Source organism: Danio rerio, chromosome 21 (genome assembly GCF_049306965.1).
Source record: "Danio rerio strain Tuebingen ecotype United States chromosome 21, GRCz12tu, whole genome shotgun sequence".
Lineage (NCBI taxonomy): Eukaryota > Metazoa > Chordata > Actinopteri > Cypriniformes > Danionidae > Danio > Danio rerio.
The window spans coordinates 26,424,514-26,446,908 of NC_133196.1; the positions used below are offsets into that span (position 1 = coordinate 26,424,514).

The 22,395-nt window shown below is 34.4% G+C and overlaps 1 protein-coding gene across 3 annotated transcripts in view; it reads left to right on the top strand.

Moving 5' to 3' along the window:
- Positions 1-22,395, top strand: part of jam3b (junctional adhesion molecule 3b) — a 179,699-nt gene that overhangs the window by 111,372 nt on the left and 45,932 nt on the right. For 2 of the 3 annotated variants that reach the window (XM_073934885.1, XM_073934886.1), the window contains exon 5: positions 8,625-8,764. In XM_073934885.1, the coding sequence (XP_073790986.1) occupies positions 8,625-8,764 (140 nt within the window). 3 annotated transcript variants of the gene reach the window in all.

The following is a 22,395-nucleotide window of genomic DNA, read 5'->3' on the forward strand; positions in this document are numbered from 1 at the left end:
TCCTGACGAGCTGCCAGATGCTCAGCCACTTGCTGCTGGCGGATGCTGACCTCGGTCGCTAGAGAAGTTCATCCATCCTGTAGGGGGAGTGAGCGCTCGCCTGCACACAAAAGGAAGAGAAAAAAAAATTTAAATAAATAATTAAATTTTTTTTTTTTTTTTTTTTTTAATAGATGAGTGGGAGTCTGGGTGTCGGTGATTCTTCACTCTTCTGCCCGCATTCTCCACCAGTGTGATGGGCTGAAGAATCACACGACAAAAAAAGAATTAAAGTTTAGATCCCAGAGGGTGGATTTATTTACAAAGGTGCTTGAGTGCAAGATCCAAAGGGGTGCTCCAGCGGGTGATGTTCTTTCATCCGTGGGGTGCTCAGTGTCTGTGAGATGGGTCTAGGAACCCGATCGGTCACCAACTGCTGTCTAGAGGAAAGAAAGGGAGAATAAGTGTTACTGCTCTGTTTCCTTCGTATGCTTCTCCCTTTCTGGTTCTTTTGGTGTGGCTTATGTAGCCGGTCTTGGATGAGTTGCAGCTGGTGCTGATTAGTTGGGAATGAGGGCCCAGGTGTTCCTCGTTCCTCTCCAGGACGATGCTGATAGCTTCATGGGATGCTTGTCACAATATATATATATGTATATGTAAATGGCCTATTCCATGTTTGATTCTTCCTTATATTAAACAATGTTATTGTGGTTGGTATAGACCCTAATGTAGTTATTATTATAATTACATTTATATTTATCATGTTGTGTGTGTGTGTGTGTGTGTGTGTGTGTGTGTGTGTGTGTGTGTGTGTGTGTGTGTGTGTGTGTGTGTGTGTGTGTGTGTGTGTGTGTGTGAGTGCGTGCATGTGTGTGTATGTGAATATGTGAATATGTGCATGTGTGAGCATTTTATTGCTTTACGAGAACAGAAATTTGGATAATGACATGGGTATAATCCAATATTATTAAAATATTGTTTTAAGAAAACATTGCGTCAATGAAGGGTTATGAGTTAGGGTTCATCATGAACTTTTTTTTCAGTTACAAACATTTCATGTCACAAAACAATATTACAGGTACTATCAATTTAGCTTTTTTATTAGTACTAGAGTAAAAATCATCATCATTATGAACAACAACAATTATAGTGTAAACATTGAGGGGAAATTCAACAGAACACATTCATTTTTGTTAATGTACACATCCTTCCTTAGTGTGGTAAGAGGAAATATGTCATATACAAGGAACAGCACTTATCGATGGCAGCAGGAAAGTGGGGAATATTGTTTAGCTTAAGTGCATGACAGGAAGCGTGTTAGCACGGGAAGTCAACGGAAATCTGCCTGACCGCTATAAAAGGAAAAGGTGAATCTGCACAGCTAAAACACATGGACAGATACCTTGATGTTTATGCAGTATCTGACATATATTAAGTCAAATATCATTTATTAATGCATCTGAATTAACCCTGAAAAAAGGAGTGTGATCTGACATTCAGTGGCCCAGCCTTTGAGAAAGCACAACAGCATTTGTGTTTATTCTAGTGTATAATGTATGCTGATGTATCTAATTTGCACATAGTCTCCAGTTCCTCAGACATGAGTAGTAATGCTTCTGTCAGGAGCCCGAGGATTTCCAGTAAACCATGAGTAACATCCTCAAGAACATCAAGGTTAATGAAGTCTCTGATGTAGTTTTACATGAGGTTTTTAAGGAAAGCATCCATTCAAAATCAAAAAACTCTTCAGACCAAACCTCTTTGAGCATCATGTACATCTTCACACACAAACTGCTCAGCGGTCAGGGGTTGCCATGAGCGTGTGAAGATGTCTGCCTGAATGCTCACAAGCCAAGCAAAGCTGGAGGGATTGAATAAATTCCCACCTTACACAGCACCATCTGCCTCTCTGCTCTCAATAGACAACTTTCACTCTTTATCTTTGTTGTTTGTGGTGCAAAAAGAAATCACTTTAAGGGCCCAGGGTGCAAAAGGTGAAACTGAACCCAATGGAAAAGATTATTTCTACTCTAAGCTAGCATTTATTGGTGATAGGGTTGTTAATTTATCATTCATTCATTCATTTTCCTTTGGCTTAATCCCTTTATTCATCAGTGGTCACCACAGCGGAATGAACCGCCAATTTATTCAGCATATGTTTTACACAGCGAATGCCCTTCCAGCTGGAACGCAGTTATGGGAAACAACCATGCACACTCATTCCCACTCGTACATTACGGCCAATTTAGATTATTCAAATTATAGTGCATGTCTTTGGACTGTGGAGGAAACCAGCGCATCTGGAGGAAACCTACACAAACACAAGGAGAACATGCAAACTCTACACAGAATGCCAACTGGTCCAGCCAGGCCTCAAACAAGCGACCTTGCTGTGAGGCAACAGTACTAACCGCTCAGCCACCGTGTTGCCGTTGTTGATTTTATGTGTTAATTTTATTAGTGTTATTTGAGTTTTATTTGGGTCAGTTCACCCAAAACTGAGCATTTCCTCAAGCTCAAGTGGTTATTAACTTTCATACATTTTGGTTTTCAATTCACTTCAGTTCAAGTATATTTAACGCCTTTCACAATAATTATTGTTTCAAAACAGCTTTATAAAGCTGATGCACATTATTGCATCACAATAATATTTCTTCTGTTTGACACAAAATAAGATTTTCTGAATAATGTTTACAGGTTATTAATGCATATTATTTACTATCTTTTTTTTACAGTGTATTTAGAAAAATGTACAGCTTTTGTAATGTGAAGTAGACGCTGACCACAGGGAGTGCAGATCCAAACGCAGGGTTTGTTAAATGCAATGGTCAGGCAAGCAACAGTCAACACAGGAACAAACAGATGTGTACGGGCAATCCAGAGCCATGGTCAATACACAGGCAGATGGTCAGTACAGATAGGAAGCAGGCAACGTAAACAAACAAAGCAAAGCAAGGTTCTAAAACATGGAAGGCAAGGAAAGGAATCCGCGTTGTAATGTTCACTACAGTTCAACTAGACTCTGCAACAACGTGTGTGTTAGTGCTGTCCATGTAATCAGTCTATGACAATCCACCAACTGTGTGTGTGTGTGTGTGTGTGTGTGTGTGTGTGTGTGTGTGTGTGTGTGTGTGTGTGTGCGTGCGTGCGTGCGTGCGTGCGTGCGTGCATGTGTGTGTTTGTGTGTATGTGAATATGTGCATGTGTGAGCATTTTATTGGTTTACGAGAACAGAAATTTGGATAATGACATGGGTATAATCCAATATTATTAAAATATTGTTTTGCGTCATTGAAGGGTTATGAGTTAGGGTTCATCATGAACTTTTTTTTCAGTTACAAACATTTCATGTCACAAAACAATATTACAGGTGTGTGTGTGGTGCATGACTGGAGCTTGTAGTCCATAAATGGCGGATTTGTAGTCCGTTAGTCATCTGCAGCTGCTAGATTGCTGATAATCATAACAGCTTTGATATGTTTTGTTGTTGTTTTTTATTTGCTTTTTTGTGCTGATTTTTAATTGCCTGACAAAATCAAAAACCCAGGGTGGCCAAGAAAGCTTAATGTAATGCAATTTAAGAAAATGCATGCAAATTCAGAAAAGATTTTCATCAGTTTGACAGCACACGTGCAAATGTCCATGCTGCAAATCCTTACAATGCATACATATTAAAATACGCAATGCATTTTACATAATGCAAGCAAATTAATAGAATGCGCTGCATTTATTAATAACACCAACACTATACGAAAACGAGCTGGATTATGTTCTCACAACTATTTCAAATAGCAAGGAGCAGAATGAAAATGTTTCAAGTGGACCCAAAAACCATGTGACGGACGCTGCTGTGCCATGACTAATGCTCAGTGAAATTGTAGGTGATCTTTGAAAGCTGAGTTTTGTGTTTGCTTATTTAAACATCCTGATTCTCTTGTCTTTTGTATTTTATCAGTCCAAATAACCATAACCTAAATCACCAGTTCCATCATGTTTTAGAGTTTTCTTGAAACATTTTTGTTGACTTCGGTGCTATTTGAAAGTGTTGATCAAATGCAGTGTGGTATTGTAAATTGTTTGTCTATGAGAAAATGCAGCATGTTTTATTTATTTGTTTGCACATTTTTTTTAAATGTGTGCATTGTGAGGATTTGCAACAAGTGTGCTTTCAAATGGATGAAGATCTTTTTTTTTTTTATTTGTTGGCGTTTTTTGTAATTGCATGTATTTTCTTAAATTGCAGCACGTTAAGCACTTTCTGCCACCGTAGAACCAGTCTTTATTAATCATTAAGTGAACTGGGGCAATAGCAGAACAAACAAAATTAATGACCTTTCACTTTGTCAAATAGGCAGAAATCATTGAACCAATATCAAAACTCACTAGTAAACAATTTTATTTTAATACTGTTGGTTTGTAATAAACAAATCGTGGAGACAAAATGGGGAAATATTACCACATCTTCAAGTGGACCAACTTTAAATATTTGTTCTGTTTTAAGATGTAGATGATATTCACTTTCTGGAGCTTGCAACCAGGACTAGTATACTGTATAATGTGTGTAAACATTCACATAAATCTATATATATATATATATATATATATATATATATATATATATATATATATATATATATATATATATATATATATATATATATATATATATATATTTATTTATTGTGCTTCATCTGAGTCTTTTTCCAGCCTGGGGTCATCTTGTAAATGTCATTTTCCCTGTCTTTTTTATTTATTAAGTTGTATTATTTATTTATATTTCTTGTCAAACAAGAGTGACATTGGATGTGAGTGGCCTTGACTGCTGCACCCTTCATATAAAAGATAGAACATCAAGATATAAATACACTGACTTGATATCCTTCGTCATCATCTCCATATAATCACTCACGGTGTGTTTCTTCCCAGCACTTCCATTTTATACTCAACAGCAGACAATCAGAGCACTGATTGCAGACTTGTCTTAGTCTATTTACAAGTGCTGTGAGTGGTTGGCGAAGCATTGGACGTCCTTGTTGTTGTCGATAATGTCTGGAATTGGAAAAACATAATATGCCCTAAGCCTTTAGGATTTGTGCTTATCTCCTGTTGTCAGACACTGGAATGGTCTTTGTGTTGAATTGGTCTCTCTCTCTCTCTTTCTCTCTTTCTCTCTCTCTTTCTCCCACTCTAACCTTGCCATCAGACAAATTCAGATAAACAAAGTGTGATAGCATCACTTATTACCTCTAATGCTGTGGTATTTCTGCACATTAAAATCCTAAAACTCACTGTAAGGTTATCTGTGGTGCTCAAAGTCCATTATTTTGCTTAATATACTTTAATCCAAAACTGTGGTTCAATTTAATACAGACTGAAGGGAAATCGCTGAACCAGACTTCCCTTTTGAAAAACAAGTATAAGTCATGCCTTTAAAAGTACTTCTTGCAGAAACACTACTTTAAGTGTGTAATGACTGTTCTGTTTTTACTTTATGTTAATCAAATAATGTATGAATGCAATTTCAATGCAAGTAGGACTTCAGTACATATAGCATTTTAGATTCAGCATCAAATTAACTGTATAAAAAAATATTTAGCATATTAAATGTGAGTAATGTGGCAAAAATTGTTGAAATAATGTTTAATGTGTGTCTTCTGTAAGTGATAAGTATAAAATGATATTAACAATTTTGCTCAGAAAAAAATAGAATAGAAAAATAGGAAAATAGGTTGCTTGCTCTCCCTGCATTCACGTGGGTTTCCTACGGGTGCTCCGGTTTCCCCCACAGTCCATAGACATGTGGTACAGGTGAATTGGGTAGGCTAAATTGTCCATAGTAGTGTATGTGTGTGTGAATGAGTGTGCATGTGTTTCCCAGTGATAGGTTGTGGCTAGAAGCGCATCCGCTGCATAAAACATATGTGCTAGATAAGTTGGCGGTTCATTCCGCTGTGGTGACCCCAGAATAATAAAGGGACTAAGCCGAAAAGAAAATGAATGAATGAAATTAGGAAGCAACATTAAAGCTTTAGTTGTTTTTGTTTTTTTTCCACAAATGCACCCCCTTTTCTTCTCTCAGACCAATATATATATATATATATATATATATATATATATATATATATATATATATATATATTTTTTTTTTTTTTTTTTTTTTTTTTTTTTAAATATGGTGTCTTGTTAAATGTTGACAGAGGGAAAAGATGGCATATTTGAGTCGATCTGCATTCTCTAAGCATGCTCCGTATGTATGGAATGAGCTTCAAGATATACTATGTATGAAATCCGTACCATCTATCACTATATTTTAAAATAATTTAAAGACGGTCAATTTAGAACAGTGCACGTTTGAACTATTTTTTTGGTTTATCGGTGGTGTAAAGTAACAAATTACTAATTTAGTAGTTTTTTTCAGGAATTGTAATTTATACGCAGTTTTAAAGATGTGTACTTTTACGTTCCCTTGAGTTCATTTTTAGTGCTGTATCAGTTATTTTACTACACTACTTGCCTTCATCCTACAGTCATATTATTTCTAGTCTACGGGGATAAGAAAAATTTGTCCTGCGTTAAATTCAAATCGCACATAAAATGTAAATCGCATCATACTGAACTACGTTAAGACATGCAGCAAACTGTTTGCAAGTATTAAATGTGTCCAACAAGTTACTTTACACCAGGGGTGCCCAAACTTAGTCCTGAAGGTCCAATGTCTGCAGAGTTTAGCTCTAACTTGCTTCAATACATTTGCCAGAAGCTTTGTAATACCTGGTAAAAGCTTGATCAATTGATTTTGGTTTGTCTAATTGTGGATGGAACTAAAATCTGCGGGACACCGGTCCTCCAGGATCGAGTTTGGGCACCCCTGCTTTACATGCAATGGCCCACATTGCATGTCACTGATGAGAAGATGGCAGATGTTTAATGTATGATGACTGAAATGGCCTTAAACAATAACTAAATGCACTACAGAATGTTAGTAATAGACACACACACACACACACGCACAAATGACATGTAAACGCATCAGGCCTTCCCAACATAATACTCACTACTCACTATTTGAGTACTTTTAAAATGGCTACTTTTTACTCAAACTTTAAGTGATATTTATAGCAGATACTTTTACTCTACTCAGACTACATTTTTGGGCAAGTAATGCTACTTTTACTTGAATAGGATTTTTCAGTACTCTTTCCAACACTGGCTGCCTGTCTTGACCAGGACTCCCTGGTAGAAGAGATATTTTCTCTTAATGGGACATTCCTGATTAAATAATAGAATAAAATAAATTAAATTAAATTAAATTAAATCAAATTTAGGAAAATGCATTAAGTGTAACCTTATTTATAATGATAACATGCAGTAACATATAACCATAACTTATATAATTATATTAAACTTTATTGAACGTTCACATTTTTTGGAAGGACACTATATACTACTGCAGGTTAATTATGTGTATATATAATGTCAATAATGTGCACCAATAAAAAAATGTGTAAAATGCAATAATGTGCACCTTTTGTAAAACTGCTCGGAAATAATTATTGTGAATAGTGAATAAACTTGACATGCCCATTTAGCATTTTTAATTTATTTAAACCTAACTAATTCATTCAGTTTCTTTTTGCTTGGTCCCTTTTTTAATCTGGGGTCACCACAATAGAATCAACCAAAAACTTTTATTTAAATATAATATTAAATCTAATTATTTAATATAACATCAAATATTTTAGTGTATACAATAGATAGCTTTTCCCAGTATTCGGTTGACACTGGAAGGGCATCTGCTGTGCACAACATGTGCTGTTGGTGGTACATTCCGCTGTGGCGACCCCTGATGAATAAAGGGACTAAGCCAAAGGAAAATAAATGAATGAATGAATGAATAAATGAATGAATGAATTAATTAATTAATTAATATGTAGCTTTTTTTTCCTTTATACTTTTAATAAAGTAGCAAAATCGTTTAATTTTACATTCTTACAAGTCACATTGCTAAACTGTACTTCTTTTATTTCATTATTTAATTGATCTATAAGTCAATGTAATATTTAGTCCTAAATAAGTAAATAAATTAGCAATCACAACATTTTATGTAAATAAATGCCAATAATACAATAATAACGTTAAGTTATTATTATTAAAATAAGTTTTGAAGTACACTATACATTCAAACAGACACATATTTATTTTTATCTCGTGCTCTGTTTGAATAACCTATAAGCTCTCTTGACCTTTGTTTCAACTTTGTTATGTTTGAGTAATCATAATGGATAGATTACTGTCCTGACTGAACGCTCTTTCTCATAATCACATATATGGATATTAAAATAATGAGAAAGTACAACTGAAAATATTAGACAAATGTTTTATCCTTAAGGTGGTAGGCCAAAACTGATAATAATATACTGACAGTAATATACTGTATGAGAGCAAATCAATCTCATAAATTATTTGTAAAAAAATAAAAATAAAATAAAATAATCAGCATTATGTTTCAAATAAATCTGTTTAAGGCAACTTTACCGGCAAAATTCCTTTAAAAAGATGAATATACTAATGACGATGATGCTATTTGTAGTCATGGAAACTCCACACAATGGCTCGACGTCTCTCTCTCTCTCTCTCTCTCTCAGTTGGGTCGGTGAGCGCGAGCCTCTCCATCCTCTCCTAAAGCCCTTTACTTTGCGCATGTACAGCCAAACAGAACATTTCACCGACTCCAAGATGGCGTTAACACCACTGGCTTGCGTTCTGCTTCTCCTTTCCATGCATTGTAAGTACACATCGGCACACTTTTTACACTTTCTTTGTGGAAACAGCAAAAGTGAGATAAGTAGTTGTGAATTATTTAGCGTAGTTCTCGAAACGTGTTTCTGTTTCACTGAAGTGATGTCTCTTTAAGGCAACTACTTTATTGAGCTAACCCGTTAGCTCTTTTAGATGAGGTGTTAGATGTGGATGATGAGTCCAAACTGAGGTAAAAGTAACATTTTCGGGTGTTTGTGCTGTTTCTCGCCACACGCGGTTGAGGTTTTGAGTTTCTCTCGCAGGAATGTTTCTCATCGCGGGCTGGAGACTCGCATCCCGCTCCGTGTGTTTGTCCAACTAACCGTAAATTCATCCATACGGCTCAGTTACTCGTCTGTTCTACAGGTTGTGTAGGTTGTTTACGGGAAATTGTAACAAAGCTGGCCTTTATAATCGAGTAAACTTGTATAACAGTTGTTTTTGAGCGGTTTCGGTGAGCTGGACTCGGTTCTTTGTTCACGCTTTAAAAGTTTTTCTTTTCCTTAAAATGTGATGAACAAATGATAACAGAGTGTTTCGTGTTGTTGTTGATGCCGTTGTGTTTCCCAAACCGCTCGTGTTTTGTAAGTTTGTTTGTTTTGTACTGTTGAAAAGAGTCTGAGTGGAAGCGGGACTTGTTTATTGTGAGATAACGGTTTTCTGCCTGAAGTGTTCACGAGAGGATCAGGCAGTGCGCGACTCGCAGCATTAGCACGAGCTTTGATTTCAGCATTTTGCCTCCTTCAATATTCACAATAGAGTAAGTTTTTTGGCAAAGGGGAGTAATTAAAAAAGATGAAATATTTATGTCCTTGGTCGTTTGAACAGTCGGTTGTAATTTAATAAAGGAAAGGTTTCAGTCTAGACCACTAGCTTAATTAAATTCTGTAAGAAGATGAAGTTTCTTTTCTTGCTGTGGAAAGAAAGCAATCAGTGACTTTATTGTTGTAGTTTACTTATGGTGACAGTTTGAAGTCATTTTAAAGAATAACCAACAATTTAAATTATTAAAAGTATCATATACTTTTTATTTTCTATTTATGAAGGTGAATAGCTTTTGTCTGCTAAAAATGCTCTTTTAAATGTTAACTGTTGTTGTAGTTGGGAGTCACGTATTCTCTTGTAAAAGTTAGCCATCTCCTGAGATTATTGTTTAACATATCATGTAATTTTTATTTTCTATTTGTGTTGGTGAATAGCTTTTGTCTGTTAAAATTGGCATTTTAAATGTTAACTGTAGTTGTAGTTGGGAGTCACGTAGGCTCTTGTTAAAATTGGCCATCTCCTGTGATTATTCAACTGTGCTGATTGGCTTAATTACAGGCTAAAACACTATACTGCTTGTAAATCTATGTTGTCTTCTACGCTAAGATGTGCCATGCCTGTCTTTTCTATTAACACGACTTCTGATCTCTCGTTAATTAAGATTTAAAGCTTAAAAGAAAGAAAAGAACTAAATGTGTTTTACAGCTTTATGTGCTAAATATAATTCATGTAAGCATATATTTTATTATAGCTATGAAAAATTAATGAAATTAAAACACTCAAACTTTTAGTTTCTTTAGATTTACAGTTTTGTGTTTGTGTAAAATTTATAACTTAAAATATGTAATTAAGATCTCTATTTTAACATGTAATGACTAAAAACTAACAGTAAATGACAATATATATTTATTTTATTGTATTATATTTATTTGAAATGTTATTAGACGTTTATTAAAAGAATTAAAAATATAATAATAAACATTTTTATTCAAACTCGTATCTAAAAAAATCTGTAAATCCAGATAATCTGTGACTTTTATTTTTGTGAATTACATATTATAAATATGTTAAAAAGTTTTTTAAATAATTAAATATATAATTAACATTTACTCATGTAAATAGTATGTTGCAGCATAATCACTTATGTCATTGAACGCAATTGAAATGATATTCAAATTTAAAATTTGTCTTATTTAAAGCCACTTCATGCAATACTTGACCTGGAATATTTTCATCAGTTTTTATTGCAGTTTTGATTAAAATTTAAGTAACGGTGTTATTCACATTTTCAAAAGCAGTCGAAAGTGCATGCCAAAAGCTATTTCTTTGGGGCTTGTTATACCATATATGTTTAAAAGACTGTGTCTAGTCTCTGGAGTGCTTTTGTACAGTGGAAACTCTCTGGTGTCTTTTGCCAGCACTTTTGGTGCCAAGTTATGCTTTACTGGATGGGATAAAATAGATTCAGGAATAGTAAAGGTTGAGATCACACCCCATATTTTAGGTTAACACTTGGAAGAGTGGTAGGTAGCCTTCCATTTTAGTCCACACCAGGCTTAAGGAGAGGTTGTGGAACAACACTGTGAGATAATGTTCACCACTGGGTCGCCTAGGAAAATGCTGATAATTGTCTGTTGATGAGATTAATAAATCAGATGTGATTATCTAGTGAAAAATAGTGAAAGTGATAGCATGTCCCTTGAAGGCTGAGCGTGCTTTCTTTTCCACCCGCTGCTTCCAGCAAATGGCTTTCTGGGGGTTCATGAAAAGCATGCTGGACCTTCTGGGCATGTCCATCAGTTGCGGGCTGACATTTTTGATGTGTTCAGTAAGCGACAGAGAGAAATATGCATGGAAAGATAGCCATTCTCTGTGGCTGTTGCAGACAAAGACACATCGCCCTTCCGCACGTGTTTAGGCTCATTTTAGCTGGAAGCTGCCGCATGAGGAAAGTATGCTGTAATTGTAAACACTGTCTTGTATTCCTAAAGGCAGTTTACCGTCAGCAGTATAGTGATGGGAAAAATTCCAGACAGGGGGTCCCAGCGTAATCCACATGGGTACCACCACAGTGATGAAACATGCTGAGTCTTTGAGCAACAGGAGAGCGGCACATGTCCGGTGGGCCAGCCGGAGTAACGCAGAGTAACATGCAGAAACAGCTGATCAGCTGTGGGTACGAGTGAATGGAAGACCCCCCCTAACATGGAGCTAAAATATGTCCCACTCAGCCCAGCACAGATACTCAGCATTGAGAACAAATGTGGAATGAACACCCATAGAAGCTCAGAGAATTCATTCCCTTCATGTGAAGGGATGTTAGTGAAGATTCTGCTTTGTTGGTATTTAAGAAAATTGCTAAATTAAAATTAAAATCTATAAAATCAATCTAAAGGCTTTCATTAGTCTACATTTCATGATTTGCACAGAAGTTTAGCTGATACTGGATCTTCTAAATCAGGGGTGCCCAGACTTTTTTCGTATGGAGGGAAAAAACCCTTAGAATTTATAAAATAATTGACAGACGTGGGCAGAAGACAAATATATCAAACTATTTTACATTGAAGTTGCCATGGGTGATTTCCTGATTAGTTTTTATAATACTGATAAATAGAAAACATTACTTTAAATCATATTACCTAATGCAGTATACATTTTTTATTATAACTTACTGCAATGCAAACAATCACATTTATAACACATTCTGCCACAAATGACTCTGTATTGTCTTCTATCGATCTGATTAACTAATCTAAATAATTTATATCATTTAAACTGAATGGTTTAATGTCAGTTAGCTTTTTTTGTAGCTAAACAATAAAACAAACCAAAAAAAGGTTACATACAATCTCTAAACTATTCCCATCCTTCTCCCTCTCTTCTCAGATGGCATGGTGGGCCAAATCAAAGGATACCATGGGCCAACTTTGGCCTGCAGGCCCTAGTTTGGGCATCTTTTTTCTAAATGTTGATAAAAACTGATGAATGATAGTTGGTTTATTTATCTCAACCTTTTATTTCATCAAAGTTGACTGGTGTTTTATCCAAGCATTAATATTAAGGAAATTGTGCAATGCATCTCCTACTGCACAGTGTTAAGTTTGTTAATAAATTTGTTTACCAAATTTCTACCAACAAAAACTAGATGAAAACTAAACAAAAATTGTCTTGATGATGACAACTATAATAGAAAATATACTGCTATTTTCATTGACTAATAAAAGCAAGACAAGAATGTGAATGAGGGACTTTTTGTAAATATTCAATCAGAATCAATCTTGGTGTGTGATGCGTGATGCATGGAATCATCCCAAAACTCATGCAAAGGTAAACTCTGATTTTTTTTATTTACTCGTGTGTCTGCTTTTTCCAAACTAAAATGCGATAGCCTCTCGCTGACTTTTAGAGATTTTAATCAGTTAGATTTTACATTAAAAGTTGATAAATCGGTCAGTCTTAAATTAATATGATCATAGCAGTCATTTTCATGAGGAGTTTCTTTGCGTGTTTAATTTTAGCTGCGGCTAAAGTTCATCTAACTCGCGCTAGGTTCATGTTTTGTCTGCATCTGCCGCAATCCTCATGACAACAGCCATTTACAGCGTACCTGTAAGTTACCATCTACAGTAGATTTATTAGACTAAAATCTTGTTTAATTTCGTCGACTACTAAAACTAAAATGATTCAGAAGACTAAAATATGAGTAAAACTAAAATGTAATTTTAGTCAAAAGACTAGGACTAAAGCTGAATCAAAATTTGCTGTCAAAATTAACACTGCTGCAGCACCATGACCAAGAGAGACAGTTTGCCTAAATATATATTTAAAGAATGATAATGCTGCTTTTATGTAAGCCAAGTGATCTATAAAATGCCTGAAAAATCAACTCATGTAAGCACAAAATCCTTTTGAACTTTTGGAGGTTTCTGGAAGTTTTTGTGAAGTTTACATGTTTTTATTTAGGCATACATTTTCAAATCCTAATTTGGTTCAGGGAAATACAAATAGAGAGTCTCTTTTTCTACTTGTCATTGCAAGCTGTTCACACATTTTCTGATAATTAATGTAATTAATACGTTAAAAACGAATGTACATAGAGCTCTTTTTAGTAAAAGCATCATAATGTATTCTGAGAGGTTCTTATGAACTGAAAATCCTCCTAAAGTCTCATGAATGATTGAAAGATAGATGAAAGGTGTTATTTTTTGTCCTCTGCTTATCCTGCTTTTATTAATTTGTATCTTTTGGTACGCAGTGACAGATGTGGAAGAGAAAGCCTAGATCTAACAGATTCACAGCTCAGGAATGGCAAGCATGCGCATTCCCTGAATGTCAATACTTCCATGTGTAAGATGGGCATTGATCAAAATAGTTCCTGACTGCTGTGCTGGATATACTGGAGCCCGTGCAAAGGAGCAGGATTAGGACAGACCCCAATTTTATTTTTATTTCATGTTGTTCCAGACCTGTGAGACTTTCTGTTGACATTAATTCAAAGAATGTTTCTTTGGGGTCCAAAGCAACGGATGCAATTTTGGCATAGATTTTTTTGTGTTCTTTTTAATAGAAGAAGCATATTATCCAATTTAATCTTCCTGTAATTATCATAATATGAAATTATTGATTTGTACTAACACGCTAACTCAAATAGTTCTTGGTAATTTACTTCAAGATAAGCTGATAATCTTTAAATGCCGAGAACTGTTTCTATGATTTCCCGTCACTAAACTTTATCTTATCACATGCTTGCTTCCAAAGAAAAAGATGTGTGCGTGTGCAATTTTTCCCTCAGCTTTGTCTTGGCCAGCTGCTTGTTAAAATTATACTGTGAATTGCTCCAGAGTGAATCAGTTGAATACTGTCAGCTTCATGTAATAATTACTTATTAGCCGATTTCAGAGACTGAGATAATGAGTGTCTCTTTCCCCTTCAGTTTTCAATTTCAAATGAACTTGTTTCCTGAATTCCAAATTGAACCTTGATTTATAATGTAATCACAAAGGTAATTATTACTGCTAAAAATAGAAATATGCAACCGATCATCTGACACCCGCTGGAATCAAATGTGCCCTCGCTATGGAAACAGGCCATGCCAATGTGCCTTGTTTATGAGCTCAGAAATACATACAACATTAATAGTTTGAACAGAACTGGCATGCTATTTAACTGAAATTCTCATTCTGATATTTTATGTTTGTTTTACAATTTTAGTGCACTGCAAATAGCGCAGACCAAACATTAGAAATGAGTTGGGCACCGCAAAAAGTGGCAAACCAACTGCTTCCTATTTAGCGTTTGAAGTTTACTTCATTTGCATGCTTTTAATGTCATGGAATTTGTTCCCAATGATATTGAAAATAGTAAAGAATATTGTATCGGAGATGTAAATTGCAGTATCATGACATGATTTCAATTTTATGATGCTTATACTGTAGTTAGCAGGAGCTGCGAATAGCAATACAGAGACCAATAAACTCTGAGCATTATCAGATATATTGCAAGTGACGTTATTTTTTATTTTTGTGTTTTTGGTCAGTATTGCTTAGGCCATATTGTTTCATTAGCACAGTGTTGGTTGCTTGCTAACAGACCTATAAGATGATTGTCGACTTAATGACATGACTTAAGATATACTCACTAGAGATAAAATATGAATTTGCAAGATGGAATAAGAGTCTTAAATCTTCTTTGATACAAATTAGCAAAAACAAATCCTAATTTACATCCCAGCAGGCACACAATATCATAGGATTTTAATATTAGGTTAGATTTAGATCATGGTGACCACAATTCAATGTCTAGCCAGCATCTATGGGCAACATAATTTTGACATCCAAAAACGACTTCAAATTATGTTGATATTTGGGTGATTTTAGGTTGTGTTGAAAGTGACCAAAATCCAACGTCTGATAGATGTCATATTGGTAACGTCCACACAACGTCAAGGTGTAACATGATTAATCGTTGATATTTGGTTGATTTTAGGTTGATTTTAGATTGGACATTAAACATTGACACGTCGGCCTGACGTTCTAAGGTCAACCCGATTTTAATATCCAACGTCACCATAATGTTGGGGTACAACGTCAATATGACGTCATGTTGATCTGTGCCTGCAGGGATCATATCTTACACTCACTCACTCACTCAAAAAAATATTTTGCTGTTTGTTCAAACTACTTATTTAAAATCAGTTAAAAAGTTTTGTTGTTGTTGTGTTATTTGAGTTTTGTGTTAATGGAGATTCAGTGTAGACGTATGTTTAGACGTATGTTTATATACCTAGTTAACAAAACACATGCAAATAGAAACACACAATCAAAATGAGAAAACATCCCCAATCGGTTTGACAACACAAAAATTCTCTCAACACATGCAAATACAGAAACACACTGCAAATAGCATAGACCACAACAGGAATGAGTTGGGGACCACAAAAAGTGACAAATCCACTGCTTCCTGTTTAGAGTTTACTTTATTTGCATACTTTTAATGTCATTGAATTTGTTCCCCGTGATATTGAAAATAGTATCGAATATTAATATTTTTCAAGCTATCATATCGAAGTTGGAAATTCCAGTATCTTGAAGACACTATTAGTCTCACAAAATATGTAATCCAATGAGCTGCTGGTCCAGTGTTTTTCTGTATAAATCTGCTAAATTTATGTCGTTGACTTCTCGCATCTTTTACAACCCCAGATAATGTAAAGCTAATTTTCTAAATCTTTTGTTGTGTCAATGAAGAGCCAAAGCGCATAAGAAGTTTTTAGTTTTTAATTGAAAATGGTAAACATTTATTCAACCTTATTTTCCCCACCACCTTGCATTTTTATTTATTCATTCATTTTCCTGTCAGCTTAATCCCTTTATTAATCTGGGGTCGCCACAGCGGAATGACTCGCCAACTTATCCAGCACGTTTTTACGCAGCGGATGCCCTTCCAGCCACAACCCCTCTCTGAGAAACAGTTTTATTTATTTAAAAAAAATAATAAATCATGTTATTGCCAAAAACATATATGTACAACATCTTTGGGTAGGAGAAATATCAGTGACATCCACATTGAGCTCCTTCCAACTGAAACCTAATGTTTGATGTTTCTTATTGCAAGTACAAATGTTGACAGATGGGACTCCCATGATTCACCTTGGTGATGATGATTTGAATCCCTTACTGCAGATATCATATTCTACAGCGACTGCTAGGAAGAGCAGATGACTCTGCATGGTGATAAAAAAAGACCCGCAAATGTGTTTCTTGACGGTTCCAGCAGAGGTTTTGAGGGAATGGGATGACGAGCATGACAGATTTCCAAATACTAAGAAGTTTTTCACACAAGCTGAAGCTCATTTTTTTTAGGTTAGGTTTGGGACTTTGAGAGATGATACGAAGAGAAGTCAGGATATGAAGCTCCATCAACAAACAACTCGTCCGCTTGGATTTATTATCCTTCCATCGAATTACGCTTTGTCATTTTTACGATCTCAGTCTCGCAAACAGTCAATCATATATAAGAATGATTTATCACCTGCACGACAGCCCACTTTTTCATTGGGTTCTTGTGGCTGTTCGGCAGAAAGAGAAAATGTATTACTCTATATCAATTTTTAACGATTTCCATTTGTAGCACCTTTATGCCTATATATTCCTATAAAGAGCAAAATACCTTGCTTAAAATAATGCCTTCTTCACCGCCTCTGAACATTATTGCATATGCCAGTGGTTCCCAAAGTCGGAGGTCAGAGGACAATAAGAGGGTATCTTTATTAAAATATTAGAATTACCATGTTTTATCCATAACCTACTGAAGAACAAAATTGTAGTTAATAGTAACATTGTAAACAAATTTTTTCCGAGCCCTGGCGTGATTACCTTATATTAAAGACACAGCAATATTGTCAGATGCAGCACATTGATTTTATGGCTCCAGGTTAGACTTTCTGACACCTTTACTGCACTCATATACATTAAAAATAAATGCAGGCCACAACTGAACTTGAAGAATGGTCTCTTGGTGTCATTCTACTAAATTAAACCATGAATAGTATTGGGCCTATTGGTCAGTGTGTGCTGTTGTGTGCAAGGTTTATATATTTATAAACACCTTAGAGAATATTGGGGGTCGCCAGTTACTGGCATCGTGTATTTTTTGGGGGTCGGGGGCTGAAAAGTTTGGGAACCCCATGATTAGGGTCAGACAGAATCTGCGAAAATTTTTTGCTATTTCTGCGCTGAATTTAGTAAAAATCTGCAGATTTATGCAGAATGATTTTGGAAGTATTATAACTCAAAACTTAATATTTGAAATAAACAATATTTTTTACAACAACTTTTATTTAATGTTTACAATGCTAATCCACTTATTTTGTAAAATAAGCAAGTCTCATATAATAGATCTACTAAAAGAGAATATTACTTTACAATATCGCCACCAAACTCCTCACTTGTGTCGGCCAGCCTGTTCATTTGTGTTCGAGTTTTTTTTGTTGCTGTTGTTGTTTAGTTTGTCTCTCGTTTAAGTGCTTTTTTTATTAGATAGGTTTGTGCAGCTTATTTTAGTATTTATTATTGGGAAGTCAAACAATCTTTATGAGAATTGGATTATAAGATAAGCTCTTGTTTTGCTAATGGATAAGTGTGTACTTTATGAGAACTCTAGTAATTTTGAGCAGCATAGTTTTTTGTGTTCGTTTAGAGAAGTTGCCACATTCGTAATTATGTTTTGGAATAAGAAGTTTAGTTAAGTGTCGCATACGCTGAAGATTACAGTTTTGTTTCTGCATTTTTCTTTGGTTAGTTAGTTTAATGGGTTGACGTTTAGTTAGATAATTTTGTTATATTTATTTCTATGTTTTGGCAACACTCCTGTTTTTTGTTAAATTCGGTCATTCTCTCTTTAATAAATTGTTATTTTTGTTTCACTTATCCATCTGCTGTGTTTTTTCATTTTTACCCAGCACCATTAGATACTCGCTTAATGTTACGTCTCATCCAACATAACAACTTAAATAAGTAACAATAGTAAATAAATCATATAAACATTTTCTTTTTAGTCAATAATATTAATGAAATTAATTTAAAAACTGAACAAATATAAATTGACACACATTTACAAGTAAATAAATAAACTCAATGATGCACTAAAAATTTGCATAAATCTGTAGATTTCTGCGCGCACAGATTATAGCCCTACCCATGGCATATGCTTTTTCCCTATCAAAGAATAATTAGCAGTTGATAAGTGAAGGCAACAGAAATGGAGCAACCTTAATGAGAATCTTATTTGCCGTTTAACTCCTCTCTAGGTTAAAAATCCACTATTAGCACCAGATTTGTTGTGTGCGTTTAGCCGACTGGTCAGATTGCAATGACAGATTGTGTCCAGACCATCTGGCAGGCTGGCGTTAAGGCCACCTCGTAACGCTTCTCACACCTACTTGCTAAGTTAACTTAACAGGGAAGAGTTTGAAAACAAAACCAGGCTACTCTCAAAGCAGAGCTCTTTAGACATATTAGATTTATTTCAAAATTCCATCTGATTATGATAAAAACTATTAGATCGGAGCATTTGTATTTTTAGATTAAAATAGAATTGAAAAGTTTCATTCGAGTTAGATTATCATCGTTGTTGACCTTTCACAGAAATCGAAATCAGAGAGAGAAGAAAAATGGTTTAATGGTATTTATAAAAGGGACGTTTGAATCCTCTAGTGGCCTCAAAACTTAAGTGAACTTTGTAATAGCATGCGCTGTGTACAGCTGGTGTTGGTTTTGAGAGCGTGTCCTGATCAAGTAAGTGCCTGGGATATTTGTCCTTATGCCAGACATTGGTCAAGATCTTGCTACCCGGTGGCCCTGAGGTGTATATAAGCCTGTAGTATATTTAACAGGCAAAGGATGTTTGTTGTGACTGGTTGTTTAATAGATAAAGCTGTTGAGTGGAACTTTTTGCTGACCATAAAGTAAAGAATTGTTGATCTATTTATTGTGAAAGGTGAAAGCTCTATGTTGTCTTATTATTATATTAACTGAAATTATTAATAAAATGTAATAATTTGATATGAAAGATGGCACCAATGTGATAAAGTTTAGAAATATTACACCTTTATAAATTGTAAAAAAAAAAAATGCAAATTTTTTTTTAATAACCTTATTTAATTAGTTTGTATTAGTTTGTGTTTATTTATTTAATTTTAGTCAAGTAATTTTAGTTAAAAAAAAAAAAAGGCCTCTTAACCTGGCTGCTTGACATCCATAGAATTGGGGAAAAAAACACAATGACACTTGAATTGAGCTTCTTTTAAACTTGACCACCCTTTTTAGGGGTTGTTTTATTCCCACTACATAATTCAAAATAGGAATACAATGGTCAAACATCTATAAAGCATAACTTTATAGTGAAAACCTGCAAGGAATTACTACTGTGTGTTTAATATTTTATTTAAGTATCATGATGACAGTTCTGAAAGTTGCTATATTCGTATTTTTCAAACAAAACATATAATTTTCATAATGGCCTGCTAGTTTTTGATTTATTTATTTTCGAACAGAAATATTATATATAAACATTCTTCAACAAAAATACTTTTCAACATGGGCAAAAATGGAGCGTGATGAAGCACAAGCTTATTATTTTCCCACCTCATTACCACACACATCATTCTTCTATTACTTACACTTATTTCTTCTTTTACTATCTCTTTTTTGACATGAAACATATTATTATTTTATCCTTTTGGCATCTTTGACATATTATATTTTTGATTCCATTTTTACAGTACGTTTTATAACATAGACCCAAAAAGATACATTCAGTAGTACTGCAAACAGCCATTAAAATGTCATCATCATACCTTTCTCATTTAATCCCTTAAAATATAATACAACTTTTTAAATTGATCAATATCCTGATATTGTTTGAGAATACACACACTTTTTCAAGTTTTCCTTGTTTTTTTAACTTTCTAAACTTTTGTTCCTCTCCCAGGTTATATCCCCCTTGTCTTTCTTCAAAACCTTGTGCATGCATTTTGGAAGTAATTTATTCCTAGCTTTAAACATAAATTGTGCTGTTTTAAATTTAACCAAATTATTAAACTTAAGGATTTCTTTGCTCCAAATACCCGACATTTTCTATCAGTCTAACTACTTTTTTCTGCATTGTACATAAGGATCGTAAGTTAGATTTATATGTATTTCCCCCATATTTCAACACAATAACTCATATATGGCAACATAAAAGTGTTTTTGATTTATTGTTCATGGTAAACCTTGTTTTATACAATAATGCTACAGTTATAATAATGCAAACAAATTTTTTACACATTTTCTGTTGTTATATTGTATATTAAGTGATTTTGCATTGAACACTGAAACAGAATATCTGCATTTTGATTTAAAATCTAGATTTAGTCAAATGTTCTTAAAAAATAATCATTTATGCCATATCCCTTGAAATTAGTTCCATGCAATCAAAAATGCTATTTTGATTGACAGTAAATGGGAAACTATTTTGCATTTCATTTTTTTTCTGGTTCTTATGAGAGAAAAAAAGTGAATTTTTCTCTTCTGAGATGTGATTTTCATAGGGATGTCCCAAGGTGAACATGTTATCTCAGAGATTTGCCCCATAGCAGACAATACAGGGTACATGTTTACATCGCGACTGCATATCAGTGTATACCAAGATGACCTTAAAAGGAGTCGTTAAGATAGGGCGCATGAGACGCTTCCTGCAGGAAACTAATCAGTCAGTAGCCTTTAAGAAGATTTCCTGAGACTTTAGACGTCCTAATAACGTGCAGAGATACGGAAACAATGCCAGAATGCTGGATGTAATTAAAAGATCTTACTGTAACTAACTGAAGTGGAAAAGATGCTGCTGTTGCTGTTGATGTTTTCTGAAACATCAGAGCAGAGCGGAGCGCATAGACAAATACAGAGGAAATGGAAAGATTACAGATTGCAGTGCTTCCATGTCTTATCTATAGAGGCTATCAAAATATTTAATATTTCATGAATGTTTTGATATATACAATTGAAGTCAGTATTATTAGCCCCCTTTAATTTTGTTTTTTTCTTTTTTAAATATTTTCCAAATGATGTTTAACAGAGCAAGGGAATTTTCACAGTATGTCTGAAAATATTTTTTTCTTCTGGAAGAAGTCTTATTTGTTTTATTTTGGCTAAAATAAAAGCAGTTTTTAATTTTTTTAAAAGTATCTTAAGGTCAAAATTATTAGCCCTTTTAAGCTAATCTTTTTTTTTCCGATTAGTTTGCAGAAAAAAACATCATTATACAATAACTTGCCTAATTACCCTAACCTGCCTAGTAACCTATAACCTAGTAAAGCCTTTAAATGTCACTTTAAGCTGTACAGAAGTGTCTTTAAATAATATAAAATATTATTTACTGTCATCATGGCAAATATAAATTAAATCAGTTTATAGACATGAGTTATTAAAACTATTATGTTTAGAAATGTGTTGGAAAAAGTCTTCTCTCTGTCAAACAGAAAACAGGGAAAAAATAAACAGGGGGCTAATAATTCAGAGGGACTTCAACTGTGTATCAGATATGTAGGATTCTGTTGGATCTCTGGATGGTACTTTTGTTTGTGCATCAATTTAATTTTAAAAATCCAATGGAGAATGTTCTGGGCGTGTAGCATTATTACACTTTATTAACTGTTACACTTGCCTGCTTCATTGTAAAAGCTCTAAGAGATTTCCTGGCCTGGCGATGTGCTCATAAATAATGGAAATGTTTGGCTTATTTTGTTCTTAATGTCCTATGATAATTTCAGTCTCCTGAAAGCGTTGAATTGCATTGACATTTGCATAAATTGCC